The sequence below is a fragment of the Euprymna scolopes genome, chromosome 2 (genome assembly GCF_053919585.1).
Source record: "Euprymna scolopes isolate OS-2025 chromosome 2, ASM5391958v1, whole genome shotgun sequence".
In the NCBI taxonomy this organism is placed as follows: domain Eukaryota; kingdom Metazoa; phylum Mollusca; class Cephalopoda; order Sepiida; family Sepiolidae; genus Euprymna; species Euprymna scolopes.
Window position 1 is genome coordinate 139487265 of NC_136483.1, and position 16149 is coordinate 139503413.

The following is a 16149-nucleotide window of genomic DNA, read 5'->3' on the forward strand; positions in this document are numbered from 1 at the left end:
AGTGATTTCATAAAAAAAAAGGATCCATAAGAAAATCATTTCTTAAATTGAACTGACATAAACGTGAAGAGGAAAAGGAGAGGAAGTGACTTACTTATTTGCCTATGTGCTGACTTGTTTGTCCCCCCCCCCTCTCTCTCAAAATTACAAAAATGTCAATATTTATCTATTTAGGATGAATATTTTTAAAAGAAAATGAACGCCTGATTTTTTAATTTTATTTTAGGCACACTACCTGTACGCATTGTTTAGCGGAATCGGATGAAGGAACGAATCTTCCGACCGTTAGCATGTTAAATCCTAAAGTAAGTATTTTACATATTGACTAGACTTTATGCGTCTAGACAGACCTCACGATACTATTGATATTAACAAATGAAAAGTAAAACGTATTTCCTTTTTACAGATGTCAAGCACAAACACAGACCCCACAATATGATTGATATGAATATTTTCTTTTTCATAAATGTCAATTATATGACAGACATACAAACAGAGAAAGTGTTACTTATATTATTATTGCCCAACTGTCAACCATGTTAGGCATAAACTGTTTATATAAAATTAGGTATGTGGGTAGTTATACAGTTTATGACTCATGCTCCGATAACTTTGCATCAACATCTTCCGACAGGTTAGGTAAGCAATTGGAAGATGCTGAAGCAAAGACTGCCAGACAATTCAAAATGCAGCATTTACACCTTCCATCTTAAGAATGGCTTTCTATTTAGAAAGCCATTCTTAACATGGGGTTAAGTCATTTTTCATTGAAACTTGTCTTCTTATTGGATAACTAGCCTGGGTGCCCGGCGTTGCCCGGGTGTTTGTAGGTATGTGTTGAGCAAATAAAAAAAAAGGTGTAGTAGGCAGGCAGGCTCGAACCTGTACCACGAAGGAGGAAAAGAAAGTAAAAAAAAAATGTGGCACGTTAGCTGTTGCGCTCATCGCTCAACCAGAAGTGACGTTGGTTTAAATTAAGGCTAGACAATCAAAAAGAGGAGAATGAGTTTCAAAAATATTAGCGAAAAAAGCGACCCCTCCTTGTAGAAAAGTGCTTATTTGAGGGTGAAGGAATTAATGTTTTTGGCCAATTTTTCGATGTTTGTCGTCCAAAAGGTTGAACTTCAAAACGATACCAGTCTCATGAAAATCTGTCACTTCTGTCGAAAGTTTTAGGCAGATATACAAACATACATACATTTAAACAGATAGGCGAGATTTATATTATAGATTGCTTCAGCATTTTTCAACTGCTTATATGACCTACTGAAAGATGCTGACATGAAGTTGCTGGAGATTGAATTGTAAACTACAATATGTATATATATTGTCATAGAAGCATTGTCCAAAGAGTTCCGTGCAGGTTGTCTGGAAGAGATTGCTGTAATTTAGTACTTGCCAGTGAAATAATTGATGAACTACTTGTTAAGTTAGAAATCTGGAAGAATGCTATTGAAAGTGAACATCTGAAATTGAAGGTAACCAATACCAAAATGATGATCAGTGTTTGTGGTGTGGGAAAACTCACAAACTCCCCTGTTCAGTTTGTTGAAAGGAAGTTAAGTGCAGTTCAATTTTATGTGATTACACAAAAAGTGCAGCAGAATTACTAGTAGGTTGTAGCATTCTCGGTAATTTGTTATTATTTTAAACGAGTACAAAACTTTTTGAATTATGTAAATATCTCTAGTGGTTCAAAAGTTATAAGAATTTAAAGTTCAGAAATTTGCTTGATATCATTGCATGGAAAAAAGCACTTGAAATAACAGACCAGTTCATGACAAGAAATTCATTAATTTTTTTGCCGTTTTTCTAGTTTTGAGCAATTTTGATAAAATTTTACATTCTTATGTAAAATTGTATGTTCTTCGTGATAAAAAAAACAAAAAAACACTTTTAATTCAAATCACATTAGATTAAGTACATATATATCATGTGATCTGAATTAAGTGTTTTCTTTTGTTTTTCGTTTTTTTATCTCCGGAAGGTTTTAAAATATCCTATTGTAAATAAGACTTTTTTCTCTTATGATTTTAAAAGTTCCCATTTCCTCTTCCTACCATTTCTCCTTTTCAATCCAAGGGGAAAAACTGCATTTTTTCCGAGGAACTTATACATGTCTCTAAAGATTTGTTTGGTGAATTTCTACTATTCAATGAAACATGTTTAAGATGCAACATATAATCAATAAAACAGTTTAAATGTGAAATAAATACATTTGTGACTTTGGAATGTTTACTCTCTCTCTCTCTCTTATAGCTCTTTAAAAAACAACCAAGGTAGTGGAAAAAAATAAAAATAACAGCGTTTTTAAGTTGTTAATATCACTAAAACGACGAATCTTATGTAATTATGGCTATATAGAGACCAAATTTATTTTTAAACATAATGAATTAAAATGTCTGAAAGCTAACTGGTTTTGAACCTTGCTCAACGGCGCTAAATTGTGATTAGGATACAATGGATGAGTAATGTGAGTCTTAATGACATTCTTAGATCTGATGAACTCAAAGGAAGATTAAGTTTGAACCGCATAAAGAGATGTAGGTAGTAGAGTAGACCGATGGTATGGCCATGTTGAAAGACCATATGAGAATTTTTGGATCAGTAGTTTGCTAATGAAGCAGTATAAAGTTCTTAAGATGATGCTATCAAATTTAGAAAATATGACATTGGCTTTGCAGGGGTTAGTATTTTCTTATTTGAATTCTCTCTCTCTTTCTCTTTCTGTTTTTATTTTCTCTTTCTTTTGCTCTCTCTCTCTCCTATTTTTGATTCATTTAATATCTCTATCTTTTATTTTTAGGTGAATTGTTCTCCTGATTACTTTCTCCGAAAAGAGCTAGACCGTTTACCAGCACAGTGTATATATCCACAATGTAATTGGAAGGGTAAATTCAGAACATACAAGGTAAGTATCTCATACATCTGTTTTTCTTTGCACCTTGTTATTAAAATTTATTGTACATATGGAACTTATTTCTTCATCTTATCTAATATATAAAATGTATTTATTTGGATTTTGAAAGTCAGACTCAAATAGCATTTAAGCTGACAAATCAAACCTTGCTGTTGACTAGCCAAATTTCATTTGTTGACATTACACAATGTTATTAACAGTACAATAATATTCTCCATTACAATTTATTTTTCAAAATAATTACCGTAGACCAGAACAACTGATAACATGATCAAAACATCGAAAAAAACCCAAAAAAAACTAACATAAGGCAAACGAACGATGTTAAATGTAAAAATCAAAAAAACAAAAAGAAAACAGAAAAACGAACGTTAAAACTACCCCCCCCCCCCCAAAAAAAAAAAACACGTGAAAAATGGCTTAAATAAGCCTGTTTCGATATTAAAAATTTAAAAAATCGGTGGGTACCCGGGTGTTTTTGGGTGTGTGTGGTCGGTCGGTAGTGGGGGTGTTAATGAAAACCTAAGAATAAGCGAAGTAAAAAAAACCCAGAAAAACGAACGTTACGTGAAAAATAGCTTAAATAACACTGTTTCAATATTAAAATTTAAAAAATCGAAAAAAAAAAAAAAGAAATCTTGCATCACGATTCAAACCCAAAACGTTTAGATAATGAACCAATGCTCTAACCAACTGGGCTAACACGACGTACATGAAATTGTGTGTTCTTCAAATATTTAAACTAAATCAGGTCATGACGTCATCTGACGCATGCGTAGAACTGATCTCGTCATGAGAGGACGGTTTTTGTTGACTCCCCTCCTGTAGAGTGTTCATTTCAGGGTGAAAAAATTAACGTTTTTGGCCAATTTTTCGGGCGAAGCATGGGACTTTCATATGAGACCAAATTTGTGAATTTTTGTTCTGTCTGTCGAAAGTTTTTAGCAGACACACAAACATACACACACACATACATACATTTTCGCTTTTATATATATACTAGCGGGGGGAGGGGGGGGTACCTGGCATTGCCCGGGTGTTTGTAGGTGTGTATATGGGGGGGTAATTAACAACCCTGCTTAAATATTATAAAAAAGACGATGTAAAAAAAACAAACTCAAAACCAAAACGGAAAAAAAAATGGCATAAATAAACCTGTGTATGGGGGAGAGGTAAACTAAAGAATAAGCGAAGTAATAAAAAAAAAACGTTGCCCGGGTGTTTAAAGGTGTAAAAGAAAAAAAAATAGTTTTGGTCGGAAAAAGGGATTGAACCCGGAAGCCTTGACGCGGAGGTGGAAACCAAAGCCAACTTCTCCAGAACCGCTACACTCTGGAATTCCATTCCAGGTTCCTGCTTCCCTAACTGTACTGACATGCAGAAGTTCAAGTGTAACGTGAACCGACATCTTGCTGCCCAAATCCCAACATAGTGCCCCAGTAGCCCCTGCCCCTGACAGTAGCCCCCTACACCAAAGTGGCAATGTACCTCGTTTGGGGTGAAAATGTAATAAAAAAAACCCAAAAAAAAACCTACTTAACCGTCTCAACCACGAGTGAGAGTAATTGATTAACGTGTTAAGTTAAGGCTTATAAAGCTAGTAAAAGAGGTTTGATTGACAGGAAGACGCTAAATGAGGTCATCGCGGGATCGTTATTTTTAGTTTTCACTTCCCCCCCAGATGATGGTGGGAAGGGGGAAAGCAGCGCGAATGCCGAGAACATAACGTTTTAATTTAATTTCACTGTATTTATACTAAAATGCAGGACAAACAGGGGACAGAGCGAAATAGTGCGAATCTCATAAAAGTCGACGTAAATAAATCTAGAGACGACCCGCATTCCCAAATCCTAGATATTATGATATAGGACCTATATAAACAGTTTTAAGCGATAGTAACGACCCTGGGAGCATGTGCGAGAAAAGCCTTTTGAAGACATACACGAAATGGTCACACACATTTTGCCTTTTATATATATAGATAGATTAGCGGGGGGGGGGGGGTACCCGGCATTGCCCGGGTGTTTAGAGGTGTGTGTGCTCGGGCGGGGGTGGGAGGTGTTAATCACAACATAAGAATAAGTGAAGTAAAAAAAACTAACGTAAGGCAAACGAACGATAAAGAAAACGCAGTCGCAAAACAGAAAAACGAACGTTAAAAGAAACAAAAAAAAACGGGAGGTACCCGGCGTTGCCCGGGTGTTTTTCGGTGTGTGTGCTCGGGGAGTTTTCTTTAGTGACAGACACTCATATAAAATGGATTCATAATTATATTTTATTTTCGTAAGACATATAACGATATAGGAATTCGCTTTTACTCAATTATTATGGACACGGGAGATAAAACAATCATTTCCTTTTGTTTTTTTTTTGTTTTTTTTAATGTTTCGCTAACTTTACATGAGCATAATTTAATCACGTTTATTATTGCACATGTGAGTTTGTGATTTTTTTTTTTTTTTTTTTGTGTATGCAAAGTTATTTGTGTATTTTTCTTACGACCTGCCCAAGCATAGTAAAAACATGCCCAACCTTTCCATGTTAAGAACGTCTTTCGAAATAAACACCACAACTTCCCTGTGTTAAGAACGGTTTCTGAGGTTGGGGAGTGTTTATTTCGAAAGCCGTTCTTAACATGGGGAGATTGGGGTTGTTTATAATATGTTGGCACCATGATACTCTGCCCTTTCTTTTATTTTTCCTATTAAAATCATTCCTTTACTTATATTTATCTTACTATTTTTGACGTCTCTTCGCTCGTGTTTCTTTTTGCTCAATCGATATAATCCGGCGGTTTCCGTCGTTCGCCGGGTGTTGCCCACCGAGAATCACAGAAAAACAGACTAAAAACTGCAGAAGTACCAAAGTTTGACAATGAGTACATGTTTTTTTGTTTTTTTTTGTAATATTAAAAGTGTTGAACAATACAAAGTACACTTTTGGGTGCTTATGTATTTTGATACCAATATCAAATATAATATTGTTTTTATTTAGAAAACCATTTTTACCTTCAAGAGAGGAGGGTGACTTGTCTATATTAAATAAATTAGCATGAAACTTGAATTTAACCTAAAAACACTATTTACAAATAGTGTGGTACCAAAAATGCATAACCAATGTATAGAATGCATATTTTTTTCTATGGACCGGAAATGAGTATCATTTTACATTAGAATTGATATGTAGTTTGCTTGAAGCATTGTGTGGGATAGGTATGTAGTAGAGATTTAGAAGGCTATCAACAATGCGAGTAATGAAATATAGTCGGTGTTGATGAGAGAAGACGAAAACAAGTGGCGATTTACAAATCAATAAGTACATACATATATGTCTATATATACATATATTTATTCAATTGTATTAAGTATGTCTTACTTGTTAGGTCTGTGACAATATCCATTATATTTTAGGAAAAACTTCCCCTTTTCAAATGGTAGATGTTACAGTTCGATTCAAAGCATGCCAGATGGAAAACACTTTTCCTACGCAAAATTTTAAAATAATTGTTTTGTTTTTTTTCTTTTCTCCACATAATCATTTAAAAATATAGAATCCCATTTTGTGGAAGTGATTTAGCTAAGGTGATTAATATATTTACTGCTACTTCTGCTGCTGCTATTATTATTATTATTATTATCATCAGTAGTATCTGTAATTTGTTTTTCTATTACAGTAACGTAAATCAATCTATTAGGTTGCTGCAAAAATAATGTTGCTTTTTGACATATATATACAGGGGGATGCAAAAGTAGGTATACAGTGGTTAAAAAAAGAAAAAAAGTATAAAGTTTAAGGCATTTATTATACAGACAAACAAATGTTGCATAAACAAGTAATAATTAGCATGTATAATAAGAAACACATGTAATAGAAAGCCCTATTTCCGCAGGTATTCAAATTGCTTGCCGTCAGCGTTAACACATTCCTCTAATCGAGAACGAACACTCATGCAGACTCTAGAACAAAGATCTTTATCAGCATCAATTTCCTGACAAGCTTCCAAAATGAACTGAATCATGTTTTTGACAGTGCGAGGCTTGCGTGCAAAAACCTTATCTTTTACTGTGCCCCCAAAAAAGAAATCCATAGGAGTTAAATCTGGCAAGCGTGGTGGCCAATCGATGGCGCCACGGCGTCCAATCCATCTGTTGGGAAATTTTAAGTCAAGTAGTGCTTGCACAGTGAGTGCAAAATGAGGTGGGGCCCCGTCTTGTTGAAAATAAAAATCATCATTTTGGTATTGTTCACGTACTTGGGGTATTATTGTATCCTGCAACATGTTTAAGTACACAGTTTGATCAATGCTTGTGTGAAGAATAATGGGGCCAACAACACCTTTGCAAGAAAGCCCGGCCCATACTGTTACCCCGGGTTGATTGAGTTGTTTTTCAATAGTGATGCGAGGGTTTTCGGTTGCATAATAAATGCAATTGTGTCGATTAACGGCACCTGATAATTTAAAGTTTGCTTCGTCAGACCATACAATTTTATTTAGAATACCGTTACCTTCAAGTTCCTCGCTCAGGATGTTTTCAGAAAATTGTAAATGACGATCCGAGTCATCTTCCAATAAACCATGTATCAATCGAGTCGTGTACATCTTTAGACCGGCACGATTCATCAGGCGCCCCAATGATCTATGCTCAATACGAAGTTCAGATGAGGCTCTGTATTTTGATTTCTGTGGGCTCTGAGTGAATGCCTGAGCAACTTTGAATTCTTTTTCTTGTGTGGTCACAGTAATTGGTCGAGCACTTCTCGGTGCATTGTGGATACTCCCTGACTGTTCAAATTTGTCACGCAGTCGATAAACCGTGAACCTTGTTGAGGGAGGTGTTGCAAAGGTTTTGACCCATTGTTCTCTTACGCGTTCACTATTTTCTGTCTTCCAGTATTGTTGTAATATCCATTTTCGCTGTTCGTCAGTCAAATTAACCGGCCATGGTTAAATTGACAATTTAACTGAAAAAATAAAAATAAATGATTCAAAGTACATGCTCTTTAATCGAAAGGAAATTTAATTAATAAGAACAAAAGACTAAAAGTATATGCATTTTTACTTTAAGGTATGTAGCTTTCAGTTCAATAAAATGTCAATAATTTCAATACTGTATACCTACTTTTGCACCCCCCCTGTATATATATCTGATAAAAACGGCATTATTTTTGCACCAACTTAATAATAATAATCTAATAATCTAATCCAAATGTGTATAGTTGTGAGAAAAAAAAATATGAATATTTTTTGCAAAGAAGGAAGGTACAGAATAGTTATAAGAAATCCCCTCTAATGTTAAGAATATTTTTCTAAATAGTACGTTATTATGTAGAAACGCATTCTTGACATGGGACGGACTTTATTAACTATTCTCTCTCTACACTGTTTTCTTATTTTGCATACCGATCGTCGAGTAATTATTTTTGGGATGCCAGCACGCCAGATTTCAATCCGCTATTTTGGTTCGCCAAAAAGTATGCCAAAATGTATGCCAGTGTGCCAAATTTTATTCTGTCATAAAATTTCTACAGTAAAAAATTATTTTTACATTTTTGTCTAGCGAATAAACATCAAAGTACATATAAAAAAAAAACACGTTTATTATTTTAAAAAATCCAATGACGGAACTGAAGTCGATGTTTTGCTTCTAAAACAAAATTAACTTTTTTGATTTAGCTTTGTGCGGCATACTGGGAAAATATTTTTTCTAATGAATAAAAATTATTTTTACGAAATCTTTATACATTTATCAAGGCAATAAACATAAAATTACATATGAAAAAACAAGTTTATTATTTTAAAAAATCCAATTCATGCAACGAAGCTGAAGTTGATGCTTTCGATTCTAAAACAAACTAACTTTTTGATAAATCCATGTGCTGATATGGGGTTGCCAATTAATAGGAGAGGCAAGTGACCAGACTATAAGTAGAAACCCTCTTCCTATAATAAAAATAAAGAAAATACAATGACGATAGTAAATAGCAATCAACTCGGACACAATGTTTGTATATGAAAATAATATTTTTTTATTTAACTAAAGTAGTTTTATGCGATGTGGGATATTGATTACGATTTTCATTACTTGTAATCTCCTGTGGCCATGAAATTAAATTCAATTAAAAGCATTTTGGATATTTTAAGCAGGATAGTTCATAAATTAAATGTGGCATTGTAGTGATTCCTGAAGTAAAAATGATGAACAGATTGTGAAAGAACTGAAAAGAAATGTATCAAGTTGAAAAGGGGATAGACAAGATGACTACAAAAATAATGGCTGGAAATACTTCACGACTGTAGCAGTTGTTATTCCAAGCATATTTGACGAAGAAAACCCTTGAATAAAATGTATCCTATGTAACATTGACTCTCCAAGCCTGATTTTATTTGTTTTTATTAATTTTTATGGTAAGCAAAATAAATATTCTATAGTTTACTTGCCTATTTCAATATCAGATTGCTTTTCTTGCTCTTTCTCTTACTCTCTTTTTCTCCCCTCCTCTCTCTCTTTTTTTGATTCATATAATATCTCCATAATATTTCCAATTATGTCTTTCATTTTGAAACTGTTACGGTTCAATGACTTCTTGCAAAGAAAAGGAAAAACAAAAAAAGAATGAAGGACAATAAAATATGGTATTATTATACCATTTTGGTCGGTAGTCACATTTTCCCTTTTGGAGCAAAGGCTGATCATTTGCTGCCTGTCTGAATAGAAACTAACAAGTCACATTAAGAAATAGTCATTAATTCTCTTCAGAAAATGCATTATCTTGATTTTGGTGAACAGAAAATACTACTCGGACCATATTGTAGCCAAAAATGTCCTGTCTCTTATGAAGGTTGGAGGTTACATTGACGGAAACATAAGATAAGAACAGTAGCCTGAATAATACAAATAATGCAGAAGACATTAGTATTTTAAAGACACTAGCCAATTTTTTTATATCTTTTCTCTTAGCTAAATATTTATACCATTGCTGGTCTGCCGTTTTCAGAATGCATCTACTTCAACCTTATTCATCTATGCACCTCATTTCTGCAATTATTTGATATACTAGCGGGAATGCCCGGCTTTGCCCGGGTGTTTAGGTGGTGTAGTAAGGACGGAGGGGCGGCGGATTTCAAAACAACAGTAGCGAGGGTGCCCGGGGGGGGGGGGGGAATAAAAAGTGGTAGTAGCGGGGTGGGGGAATTAAAACAACAGTAAGCAGAGGTGTTAAAAAAAAAAAAAAAAAAAAAGTGGTAGTAGCCAGGCAGGCTCAAACCCATAATGCGATGGAGAAAAAAAAAAGTTGAAAAAATGTGACGTCTTAGCCGATGTCTCTATCTCCCGATTCGGAACATTGAAATTAAACATAGTCAATCCAACCAATATGATGACTTGCGAAAATGGCAATGCAAAATCCGACCCCCACCTTGTAGAAAACTGCTCAGTTAAGGGTGAAGGAATTTATGTTTTTTGCCAATTTTCGATATTTGTCATCCAAGACGTCGGACTTCAAAACAATATCGATCCGGCATTGCTTGGGTGTTTTGGAGGTGTAAAAGAAAAAAAAAGTTTGGGTAGGAAAGTAGGCTCGAACCCGAAGTCTTGACGCGAAGGTGGAAAAGAAAGGGAAAAAAAGACTGGTATCTTACCCACTCGGCCACAAAGGGAGAGGAATGAAAAGAATTTTAATTTAACGATTAAAAAGTTAAATGACAGGTGTGTGAATTTAATGAGGTCAAACATCACACCATATGGGGAAACTTAACTTTCACTGCAAGCCAGTGTCTGCGTTTCCTCCAAGATGTTGGGGAAAACCTCCCCATAAATAGGAGAGTGCCAAAATGAATAGCAATTGTCTGATATAAGAGGTTTCCCCCGCATTGATCAAACCTCATTGCTTTTCTGGACATCCCTGTCACAAGTGCCAGGAAGCTGCCTTATGCTACAGATTCAGTTTCGCTTTTATACTAAAAAGCCAAACACATACGGCCCTGTCGGTGGGGCATTAGAATACACCGACTGCCCCCCTGCAGAGGGTAAAAGTCCCTCAATGGGGGTCCTAGATATGACCGTAAACTATATCCAGTGGTGAGGCCCCAGCTTGCAGGCTTTGGGGAGTGTGGAGCCACCCTTTAATTACCATTGCTCCCAGGTCCACTCTGACCCGGAGTGGTAGTACCTGTTAGGGTTCCAACTATGGGTTAAATAGAAACCGACTTGAAAACAACAAATATATTCTACTAAAAAATTTTTCTTCAAAATCTTTGGATTCGGCATTAAATAACTCGAAAAGGGTTGATATGCCGTAAAACAAAAACAACCAACCAACCAAACAAACATGTGTAGACCAAGAAATGTCGCGAAAATAGCATGTAAAAGTCGCCGAAATTAAAGATACACGCGAGTTTGTTTCGTAAATCTTAGATATTATAATCTACAGAGCACATAAAAAGTTTTAAGATTGAGTGACCCCACCGAGCACCCCCCCCCCCTCCAAAAATCTTTGCCGGACATACACAATAAATGCGCACACACACACAAACGCACACACATTTTCGCTTTTATATTATCGATTATTGCATTTAATGTATTTTACTTTTGTTTTTCAGCAACATTGTTTAAATTGTGATTGGCTTCCTTTAGAATGCAGTAGATGTCATACGAAAGACATTCCTTGCAAATTGGTAACTATCAATAAAATTTCTTATGCTTTTATAAAAAAATTAGGTATTTATGATTTGCTCATACGTCTGTAATCATTGTTGATTAAAATGTAGATCTTTTTTTAAGATCTATATAAATAAAGAAAGAAAAGGAGATAACGAGCCTCGTTTTTGGTACTTGTGCAGTATAATGACATTTAAAATAAATGCATTTTAGATAAAAACATTATTACATACTTACATGCCATGTCGAAATTAGGAAAAATTCCAAAAACTATGAAAAATGATCAAGTAGAAAAATACTTATAAGTAAAAATAAAATTTATCAAATTGTAGAGATTTATTGTATCTAGGCAAAGAATTCTTAAAATCCAGGGGAGGTCCAAATTAACTTATCTCCCTTGCTTTCAATTAAAATCAACGATTTTAAAATAGAGTATGGCATATTACTAATATATGTGTGTATATATATATATATATATATATATATATATATATATATTTTTTTTTTTTTTTTAATAGTTTTAGCAAATCTACTCAATCATTTTTTGTAATTTACTAATTTTTTTTTTCAACAATTGATTTTAACAAAGATTTTTCATTAATGTTTTTTAAATAGAAATGAAGAAAACATGTTTTATTGGCTAGTTAAAATTAAACAACTTTTCCATTTGAATAAAGAAAAAACAAAATAAAAACAAAAGTGAAATTTCATTGGCTGTTGGGATTTAACATTTTGGGGAATTCATAAAACAAAGCCAAATATATCCATCATTTTGAATGTCATAGTAGTTGTAGTCATCATAATAAGGTTCATTTATGAAATCACATTTGCAAAGTTTGATTTATCTATAAATATAAAAGCGAAAATGTGTGTATGTATGTGTGTTCACTTTTTGTGTATGTCTGTAAAAGGCTTTTTTATGCTGAACTTCTCGGTGGCTCATTCCTTCTTAAAACTTTTTATATCACATCTAAATCATAATATCTACCAGTTAACAATGGGGGTTGCCTGTCTATTTAATTTGCCCGACTTTGAAAAGATAAATATTCCACATATTCGGATCGCCGCATGTAGCGAAACTGGATTCGAACTGGATGTAAATTTCACCGTCAACTATCCTGGAGTAAAACGATTTGACCGCATTAAAAACTGCGATGTTTGACATTCGCTTTTTAATCGCTCTTACATTGACTGTCACTGTAGCGCAGTTGTTCAGACTCGGCCTATGGTTCTCAAGGCTCCGGGTTCAAGCCGACTAGTCACCAAGCCCCCCCCTCCCCTATTTTTTTTTTTTTTTTCCATTTTTAAAATCGCTGTTTTTTATCATTTTTTTTTAATATTTAAACAGGGTTAAGTTTCCTTTTTGTTCTTCTTTATCCCTTCCCCCAAACGTGCACACCTATAAGCATCTGGGCAACGCCGGGTACCCCCCGCTGGTGTATATATATCTATATATATATAAAAGCGAAAATGTGTGTGCATTTTTTTTGTATGACCGCCAAAGGCTTTTTTCCGGCTTCTCAGCTTGCTCACTCATTCTTATAAATTTTTGTATGCTACACAGATGATAATATCGCACTTATGAAACGTGGTTGTAAAAATCTTTTATTTCGCCCGCTTTCATACAACGACGACAAAATTCGCGCTGTGAATTCGTTTGCTACTGCTGCTATGACCTAGGAAAACGACATTCATTTTTAAACGCACATTTTCAACTGATCGAAAGTTCCTGGATTCCTGGCCTCGTGGCCTCGCAGTATGTTGTTAGACTATTAACCTCGAGGCTTTGGGTTCGAGCCTCCCTCCCAAAACTTTTTTTTTTTTTAATTCGAGCTTTCTTTTTTGATCTACACACACACCACCGGGTGTTTTCGAGCCTTCTTTTTTTATTTACCCACCCCCCTCCAACACACACAAACCTACCAACACCCGGGCAACGCTGGGTACCCCCGCTAGTTTCTCATACAACAGAACCTTATGCATTTGCATATACTGTGACCTGCCCACTCCCCTCAACATACCACCCATGGAATTTATTATATAAAGAGCATTTGTCTATGTGTGTGTCTATTGTAGTATGTATGTCCAGCTAAAAGTAAGAAACAAGAAAACAAATACCCACAAAGTTGATATTAACATTGCACTGGATGAATAATATCTAAAATCTAGAAAAAAATTAATTCTTTGACCGTAACCTGAAGATTTCATTGGGAGAAGGGAGTCTGCTTTTCTGTTCTGATATTTGTTTTTCCAAGAACTTATTTCTCTTATGCCGATTCATTTTCTGAGGAATCTATAAAAGTGTATGTGTATGTTTAGAAAGAGAAATGGGCTGGGCAGAGAAGAAAAACAGGAATGCAGAAGAGACAGAGTTTAAAGTTTTAATAGAAATATGTTACACTTTTTCCCCAGGAAACGCTGGGTATCCCAACTAGCCATTAATAAAATTCAGTCCAGTCACATTTAGTTCAAATAAATTTCAGTCTCTACCTGATTTGATGTACACAGTTTCAGTCAGAAATAATTTCCCCTACTCTTTTTCCGTGCCTAAACCTAAATGTATCTACATCCATGAACAAAGCTTCTTTCTTAGAACTGCACGCCTGTGGAACTCTGTTCTATTTTTCTGCTTTCCAACTGAGTACAATATGTATGTCTTCAAGTCTAATGTGAACAAATTCTTAATGAGCCATCCCCTTAAGTAATCCAATTTACCAAATTTTCACTACTAACGATGACTATGACATGTTTCTCTTAACCACTGTAAGCACATTAACCCTTATCCTTGAGTGGCCTCCAGGCCTTGATAAGTGATAACTCCTTTGTAAAAAAAAAAAAAAAAAACGTGAAAAATTGTTAATAGCACTACCCTGATTTGGGCTGTGATTACTAGTGATTGGATGATTCCAATATTTTTTTCTGATTCCGATACAATTACTGGTTCTGATTCTAAAATTGTCTTTTTCGAGAGTGAAGAGGGTAGCAGAGTGTCCTCATCTATTTCTAAATGTAGATATAATTTTCCTTTTAATTTGACAAACTTCTTTATATTTTCCCTCCATGTATTGCATCCAAGATTTTGATAAGCTGATAATTTTCATCTATATCTTCCACTTGTACTATTTTTTTCTTATTTATCCACGTATGCCATTGTTACTAGGAAATTTTTTAGGTGTCATTTTTACCTTAATTAGTTATGATCTATAAATTTTAGACTCACTAGTAGTTTAAAACTAATGAATATGTATCATTTTCTCTTTAGTACAAGCAATAGAAAATTAAGTTTTAAACCCCGAAAAAAGAATTTAAAGAATTTTAGGGGTGGGGGGTCGGAAATTAGGCTAAAATTTTTTGGATTCCAATACTTATTCCAATACCGGAAAAAGTTCCAATTTTCCAACTCCCGATTCCAATGAATCGCCCCAACACTCATCAGTTTTCAAAATAGTTTGGATATTATTTTAATGGACATTATTCTTTAGATAACTTCACCAATAAAAATCTGTCGGGTTACGCTCTGATGAGTATGATACCCATTTATGATCACACTTTTTACTGTTGAGACGATCACCAAAGTGTTTCTACATACCAGCAACCGGCAATGAAACAAAGGCTGTTGGACATTCATAAGTAAAACTTGGTGGACAAGTCAATCATGACTGGTTTATTTGTGCCAATTGATGATTGTAGAAGGGATTATAAATTTTATTAAGGCTGGCAATTTTTTTTTTTTTTTTTTTTTTTAGGTTATCCTGTGTAAGTGCAACTTTAATATTTGTTCTTTTTTTCTTGTTCTAGTTGGAAATTCATCGAAAAGATGCTTGTTCGGAGATGATACCTTGTCCTTTAGACTGCGGCAGTCAAGTAAGTAAAAAAAACAACATTTTTTTTTATTTCTAAAACTTTGTGGTACTTTGATCTGTACTTTGTTTGACCCTTGTCAATCTTAACACTAGCTGATGTACTCACTATCCGACATAGGGCCATTCATTATGTAAAACAGTGACCTCAAAACTCTGCCCAGATGTACAGGGCTTGATTACAATTGGCTTACCGACATTTAAAAGCCAAGGCCCAATGTTTAATGATATGCTCCAAATGTGAATCTCTGCAGGGTTTGGTTTGAAATTCTGTGCAGATTCCTGAGTTTGAAAGAAAGATTTCTGAGTCTGACAAGATATACCTGAAGAAGGTTAGAAATTATCGGCTGAAACATTGTGTGAAAGATGAGAACAGTAGTCTGAATAATACAAATAATACAGTTTATCACAGAACTGAAGAGTCACAGATAAAATCAGCGGTATCAAAGCTGGGTCTGCCTATGCTCATACACTAAGCATGTCACCATTGCAAATTTTATGGGCGACTGTCAAGTGAGATGTCCTCCCAGTACATTCGCCACAGTTGCTTTGGATGATAGCTAAAGAGAGTATCCAAGTAATCTCTCTCGACTCATTCCAACAAGTGTCATCATCCGTTCAACATCTTGTATGGAATTGTAAAGTGTTTCGACTGAAGACTCTTGATGTTTCAATTGAGATAGGGATCTTAGTATTACAAGCATATGCTGTA

At 34.7% G+C, this 16149-nt stretch overlaps 1 protein-coding gene across 3 annotated transcripts in view; it reads left to right on the forward strand.

Moving 5' to 3' along the window:
- Positions 1 to 16149, forward strand: part of LOC145296656 (TNF receptor-associated factor 2-like) — a 60445-nt gene that overhangs the window by 39207 nt on the left and 5089 nt on the right. For all 3 annotated transcript variants that reach the window (XM_080142612.1, XM_080142596.1, XM_080142604.1), the window contains exons 3-6: positions 227 to 305; positions 2807 to 2911; positions 11520 to 11594; positions 15376 to 15441. In XM_080142612.1, the coding sequence (XP_079998738.1) occupies positions 227 to 305; positions 2807 to 2911; positions 11520 to 11594; positions 15376 to 15441 (325 nt within the window). The remainder of the gene's footprint in view (positions 1 to 226; positions 306 to 2806; positions 2912 to 11519; positions 11595 to 15375; positions 15442 to 16149) is intronic.